At 39.1% G+C, this 7498-nt stretch overlaps 1 protein-coding gene across 1 annotated transcript; it reads left to right on the plus strand.

Annotated features, from left to right (window-relative positions):
• The first annotated feature begins 2028 nt into the window (after window positions 1-2028).
• LOC130047325 (uncharacterized) lies at window positions 2029-3546 on the plus strand. Its single transcript, XM_056142002.1, has one exon. The coding sequence runs from the start codon at window positions 2029-2031 to the stop codon at window positions 3544-3546; it is 1518 nt and encodes a 505-aa protein (XP_055997977.1).
• Window positions 3547-7498: the final 3952 nt, after the last annotated feature.

The raw sequence follows: 7498 nt of genomic DNA on the forward strand, positions 1-7498 counted from the left end.
ATCAATGGTACATGAGATACACAATAAACAACAATTCATTCGCGCAAAAGAAAGTACAGACATTAAGATTTTTTAAAAGAACAATTTAAGAACAGATGCAGCTAATGATTTCAGTGTTTCTGTAATGGTTGAAGACATGATTTCTCATGATTTTATAATATTTGGAGTACAGCAATAATATCTTCTTTGGAAAACAAAGTGTGTGCATTCTTGTACATGATGAAATTTGTCTACCACACTATTAGTATATCACTTTATCTTCCTGTTTCAATTGGAAGATGTTCGAAACATTTGCAAAAACAATACCGAGGTCTTTAGGTAATTTCATTAAATAATTTTCAAAATCAATCTCTGTTTTCAAAATCACATAATCTGATAAACTTGCTGGAATTTTCTACACGACAATGTTATTCTTGAATAAACTGGTTCTTCAATGTTCCAATAACTACTGTTTTTATTCAATCAATACTCGGAAAGCCATGTCCATACATCAGATAATCAACAAGGATTAAGTATAACTTCAGTACATTTAAAAGACCAATCCCTGTAACCTTTGTAAAACCATTGATAATATATATGTACCTACTTGTTTTTGAAGCTGCAATAACTGTACCCCACTTTACTCCAACTTAACAAAAATGACAGTGGATATCTAACAGTTAAGAGTTTCACCTCAAATCATACAATCTGGAGTGCTTGATTCTAAAAATATCTAAGATAAACTTTCTCAACAGTATCTAATTGTTCATATCTCTACATTTGGCATACATACAACAAAAGGGTTAATGACTTTGTCGAAAAGATTTAAGCGATGGTCTATTTGCAAATTAAAATGTCTAATTTTGCGTACAAGACCATAAAGAGCCTTAGTTTCTTGTTCTGAACAAAAAAATGTTTTAGCTCGGTTGGTTTTCCACTTCTAGATAATACTATAACCAAATAACGAAACTTTTTTTTTTAATTATTTTTTTTTTTTTTTTTTACATTTTCGATAACAGAGTTTCTTTATGTGCATTTTTGTTTTGTCACATAACCTGTTGAAAAATTAATATGTTTGTCCTTGTAGCATTGGTAAACGTGTAATTTCCACATACTACAATAATCAGAAAATACATCTAGAGTATTTTGTAAATCATGGATAACAGGACTGTATCATTGGATATGAAAGAATGAAAAAGTGAAAATAACGAAGAATTATCAATCTCATTAATCTTGATAAAGAATACAAAACCCAGAGTGGGACACAAGAGAGGTGGGATCAGGTGCCTGGGAGGAGTAAGCATCCCCTGTTGACCGGTCACAACCGCTGTGAGCCCTATATTTTGATAAGGTGAATGGAGTATCCGCCGTGACCCTATATCTTGATCAGATAAATGGAGTAGACTGTGGTCAAAATTGGTACAAATGTACATGTATGTAAATCAAAGTGCGTTGGTGTTTCACCACAGGGTAGTGAAATGCGTCTAGTGTGGCGGAGATCAAAATTGTAGATCTACTGCTGCCGCTGGCTAGCCTACTTGTAGGTGAAAGGGTGAGTAAAATGCATAAATCTTACCTTGCCAGTACAAAGCCTCTACACTACCAAGACTCATACAGTGCCTCCTCGTGGCAATGCATGGATACTGCGGTCTAACAATCACAGGCTGAACTGTATGGGATCTCGGAGTACCAAGGACCTCAGAGGTACAGTGTGTAGGCCCATCGGCGTATGAACATGCCCTTACACTCACCAACCTTGGCCCAGCTATGGGTTAAATAGCTCTACTGCCTTGTAGATGGCTTGGGAAAGTTAAAGGCTATGGGAGAAAACCCAGACAGAAAATCCGGGTAGAAGGAACTCGTAAGCATTAGCAGTGCAATCATCTATGGGAAGGACAACCCAGAAAGAAAACCCAGTCCACCGGAGCGGAGGTTTGACGTCGGGCCAACTACCCTACCCAGTAAAAAAAACTCTATGTTACAGAAACTGAAACAAGTGAAATAGCAAATAACTCTGTCCCTGAAGATTCCAGCCAGAATACAGGCGGTATGACATCTCCCAGGAGAATGATTGAGAGTCTTTTAGGGCCAAAAGAAAAACTTTGTGTTGGAGCATGGAATGTTCGCACAATGTTTGAAACATCAAAGACAGCGCAGGTTGCCGATGAAATGCAGAGATATGGACTTGACATTCTAGGAGTGAGTGAATGTCGCTGGTTAAAATCAGGAAAGATGAGAGTGAACAGTGGCCATACCATCTTATATTCAGGACATGATGACAAACATCAAAGTGGAGTGGCAATAATGATAAGCAAAGAAAAGATCAAAACACTACTTGAGTGGGAGCCAATCAATGACCGTTTAATTAGAGCACGTTTCAACTCCAAGTACTGTAAACTTACAATCATACAGTGCTATGCACCAACGAATGATGTGGAAGAAGAAATTAAAGATGACTTCTACGAACAACTTCAGATGGTCGTATCTAAGGTTCCTCAGCACGACATGCTGTTGATGATGGGCGATCTGAATGCAAAAGTGGGTGCTGACAACACTGACTGCGAAAGATCAATGGGCAAACATGGTTGTGGAATACGCAATGATAATGGAGAACGCCTTGTTGACTTCTGCCTTAACAACAACCTGATGATAGGGGGAACCATATTCCCCCACAAGGATATACATAAGTTAACTTGGAAATCTCCAGATGGTAGAACAACAAACCAGATCGACCATATGATAATAAACAATAAGTGGCGTAGATCATTATATGATGTTAAAGTATACAGAGGTGCGGATGTCAACAGTGACCACTACCTGTTGAAAGCTACCATCAAACTGAAACTACGCAGAGATCACCAACAGCAAGGAATGAAAAGGAAATTTGACATAGATAAATTAAAAATCCCAAATATTAATAAGGCGTTCAATCTGGAATTAAAAAACAGATTTAAAGCACTTGAAAACAACCCTGATGATCAAGATAACATTCAAGGAAAGTGGGACACCATCAAAGAAACATATGTTGAAACAGCTGCAAAAACTTTGGGTTATAGAACAAAAAAGAATAAGGAATGGCTAACATCAGACACATGGGAAAGAATAAGTGAAAGGAAGAAACTGAAACAAAAAATCATAAGCACAAAGTCGACCAGATTACAAGAACAAATGCAAATTTCATATAGAGAAAAAGACAAAGAAGTGAAAAGAAGTGCAAGAAAAGACAGCAGAATGCACCTTGACAATCTTGCAAAAAGAGCAGAACATGCAGCTTCTCATGGAGAAATGAGCGTTGTGTATAAGATAACTAAACAGCTATGTGGTAAAAATACAACCCAACCAGCTCTTGTGAAGGACAAAGATGGCCACCCACTATCGACAGATCATGAACAGGCCAAAAGGTGGGTCCAGTATTTTCAAGAGGTATTAAATTGCCCAGAACCTGATGAACCTACTACTCCTGTACCTGCTGAGGAAGACCTGGAAATAGACCTCGAATCACCGACATTGGAGGAAGTTAAAAAATTCTATAAAAAATCTTTAAAATGGGAAATCACCTGGCATTGACAACATCCATGCTGAGATGCTAAAATCAGATATTGTCACATCAGCAAACAAACTACTGAGCTTATTTGTATCCATCTGGGAAAACGAGACTATACCATCTGATTGGAGTAAAGGACGTATTGTAAAACTAGCAAAAAAGGGAGACCTCCAAATGTGTGATAACTGGAGAGGAATAACATTGCTCTCAGTCCCCAGTAAGGTATTCTGCAAAATACTTCTCAGCAGAATAGATGAAGCTATTGATGATAAATTGAGAGAAGAACAAGCTGGGTTCAGAAGAGGAAGAGGCTGCATAGACCAGATTTTTGCCATTCGTAATATTATCGAACAATGTATTGAATGGAAAATGCCACTATACATCAACTATATTGACTTTAAGAAGGCATTTGACAGTGTACATAGGGATACATTGTGGAAAATAGTTAGATCATATGGAATCCCAATGAAGATCTGTAACCTTATGCGAGCATTCTACCAAAACTTTGAATGCAGTGTCATATTAGAAAAGAACATCTCTGAGTCCTTTAGTGTCAAATCTGGAGTTAGACAAGGATGTACCGGTATATTGTCACCTATCCTCTTCTTAATAGTCATTGATTGGATCCAAAGAAACAGCACAGCAGATAAGAAGAGAGGTATCCAGTGGACTATGTTCAGCAACCTAGAGGACCTAGACTTTGCAGACGACCTGGCAGAGATCTCAGGGAACAAGACCCATCTACAAGAAAAAACAGATCAGCTGAACAAATTTGCCAAACAAACTGGTCTTAACATCAACACCCAAAAGACCAAGGTGATGACAATAAATGCTCCAGTGGAACCTGTGGTTTTAAATGGCGTCACCTACCTAGGAAGCATACTTAGCAAGGACAACGGTGCCGGGAAAGACATAAAGGCAAGACTCAACAAAGCACGTGCAGCATTCGCCCAACTCCAAACCATCTGGAAATCAAACAGCTACAGTCTGAGGACCAAAGTCCAACTTTATAACAGCAATGTGAAATCAGTCCTCCTGTATGGGTCTGAATGCTGGCGTGTTATAGACAGTGATATGAGAAAAATTGAGGCCTTCCACAACAGCTGCCTTAGAAAAATAAACAGAATCTTTTGGCCAAACAAAATCAGTAATAAAAACCTACACCAAAAGTGCAAAAGCAAGAACATCAGCACAGAGATTAAACAAAGAAGAATGAGATGACTTGGTCACGTAATGAGAATGCCCCAGAACAGGATTCCCAAAGTAGCTCTACACTGGACACCACCTGGAAAGAGGAAAAGAGGCAGACCACGTACCACCTGGAGGAGAACCGTAACATCAGAACTAGAGGAAATGGGCTACTCATGGGGACAGGCACAGTATATTGCCAAGGACAGAGGTAGATGGAAACTACTTGTTGAAGCCTTATGTCCCACCGGGGACGAAGAGGATAAGTAAGTAAGTAAAAATGTAAATCAAATATGGGTTCTAAAAATTTCCAAAAAAGTTCCAAAATCAACAACATCAAAACGTATGACCTTTCAACATTTTCCACGACCATTCCTCACGATAAATTAAAAACTAGCCTTTTTGACGTCATAGACACTTTCTTCTTCAATAAAAATGGAATACAGAAATATTCATATTTTGTTATCAGTCATCCAAACAAAAAAATACTTTGGTAAACACCACTCTGACTCTACGCACAATTACTCTAAAGTTGATATTAAAACAAGATGCTGGAGTTCGCCATTGAAAATATGTACGTAGTCATTGGTGATCAGGTCTTTCAACAGTATTTTGGAATTCCCTGAACACGAATTGTGCTCCTTCATTAGCCGAATTGTTTTTATATTCTTACGAGGCAGAATTTATTCAAACGCAACTACATGAGAATAAGGAATCAATTCCTGGAAGACCTGATCACCAAAGACTACGAAGATATTGTCAATGAGGAACTCCAGCATATTTTAAATTTCAATTTCAGAGTACTTGTGAGTGGAATCAGAGTGGTGTTTAACAAAGTAAGTTTTTGGAGGACTGATCACTAAATATGAATATATCCGTTTTCCATTTTTGTTGAAGAAACAACTGTCTATGATGTCAAAAAGTCTAGTCTTTAATTTATCGTGAGGAATGGTTGTGTAAAGAGTTGAAAAGTCATACGTTTTGATGTTGTTGATTTGAGAAAAGCTTTGCGATTTCAAGTTTACTGAAATGTTTTTAGAATCCACATTTGATTTACACCACTTCTGGCATATATCGATTTGATATTTCCCATTGAACTCGAAACAAAAGACACCACATGGTCTTCCACATCTGCTTCATACTTGGATATTTTAATGAACAACGAACATAGATGTTAACGGCAAATTAACAGCTCAATTTTATGACAAACGGGACGATTCAGCTTCCCCATCGTCAACATCCCATGTATGTCTCTCAACTGATTCGATACGCAAGAGCATGTTCTACATATGATCAGGTTTTAAATCGAGGCAGGCTACTGACAAATAAGTTATGTTACAGGGATTTCAACAGTCTCGTTTAAAGTAAGCATTTCGCAAAGTCTGTGGTCGTTATAACGATATACTTTACAAATACAACGTAGGTCTAATACGCCCGTGGGGATCCGGGTTAGAATAGCTCATCAGTACCCCCTGCTTGTCGTAAGAGGCGATTAAATGGGGAGATGGTTAGGATGAGACTGCAAAAACCAAGGCCCTGTGTCACAACAGGTGTGACACGATAAAGATCCCTCCTTGTTCGAAGGCCATAAATTTTGCAGCGCCTCACAGGTAATGGTGACGTCTCCAGTGAAAATTTTTCGAGAGGGACTTTAAACAATATACAACCAACCAACCAACCATTAGGTTGAATGATGTCTGACGTGTTTCATACCAACTGTTAGAGCCATTCTTTACATTCTAATTCTGACTACGGTTTATTCCGTTTACCTGGTGCGACCGATGAACAGGGGCACCTCTGGTGTGTCAAGGGGTCCGTGTTTGTCTGATCCCACCTCTGGTATGTCCAGGGGTCCGTGTTTGTCTGATCCCACCTCTGGTGTGTCCAGGGGTCCGTGTTTGTCTGATCCCACTTCTGGTGTGTCCAGGGGTCCGTGTTTGTCTTATCCCACCTCTGGTGTGTCCAGGGGTCCGTGTTTGTCTGATTCCAACTCTGGTGTGTCCAGGGGTCCGTGTTTGTCTGATCCCACCTCTGGTATATCCAGGGGTCCGTGTTAGTCTGATCCCACCTCTGGTATATCCAGGGGTCCGTGTTTGTCTGATCCCACCTCTGGTGTGTCCAGGGGTCCGTGTTTGTCTGATCCCACCTCTGGTGTGTCCAGGGGTCCGTGTTTGTCTGATCCCACCTCTGGTGTGTCCAGGGGTCCGTGTTTGTCTGATCCCACCTCTGGTATGTCCAGGGGTCCGTGTTTGCCCTTCTCTTAATTTTGTATTCTTTATAGGAATTATGAGATTGATCACTGTTCGTTATCTTCACCTTTCTTAATGTAAAGAACGTCCTGACAATGGTATCTGTATGTACACATATACATGTAAACCTATTTACGGTAATAATTTTTCACCTCGCCCTATACCGACTTTACGCAAAATGTATTCAGACGCATTGCGACCTATTTACACTATAGACCTTTAATTCCTCCGTACAAATTTAGTATAAATCTGATAGATTTCCTATATTTACCGCTTTTTAAAATCTTGATCCAAAGCCTTCTCTCCAAACAGTACCGAACGCCTGCTTAAAGTGTGTATAAATGCACAGAACAATTTCTTTTTGAGAGGTCAATAATAAACAAAGTATCAACGGTTTATGTTTCAGTAATAAGTTTCAGTTTGTCTTCAACATTATCTTAAGAACGTTCCTTGTACTGGTGCGTTGCCCAAACAACTGAGCAATGTTATTGGCCTATAAGACGGATCACCCTTGTTTATAAATTCTTCTGGTACGAAT

This window comes from Ostrea edulis, chromosome 6 (genome assembly GCF_947568905.1).
Source record: "Ostrea edulis chromosome 6, xbOstEdul1.1, whole genome shotgun sequence".
Lineage (NCBI taxonomy): Eukaryota > Metazoa > Mollusca > Bivalvia > Ostreida > Ostreidae > Ostrea > Ostrea edulis.

Bases quoted from the DNA above. Each gene is read 5' to 3' on its own strand.
- LOC130047325 (XM_056142002.1), top strand. From the start codon at position 2,029: ATGACATCTCCCAGGAGAATGATTGAGAGTCTTTTAGGGCCAAAAGAA.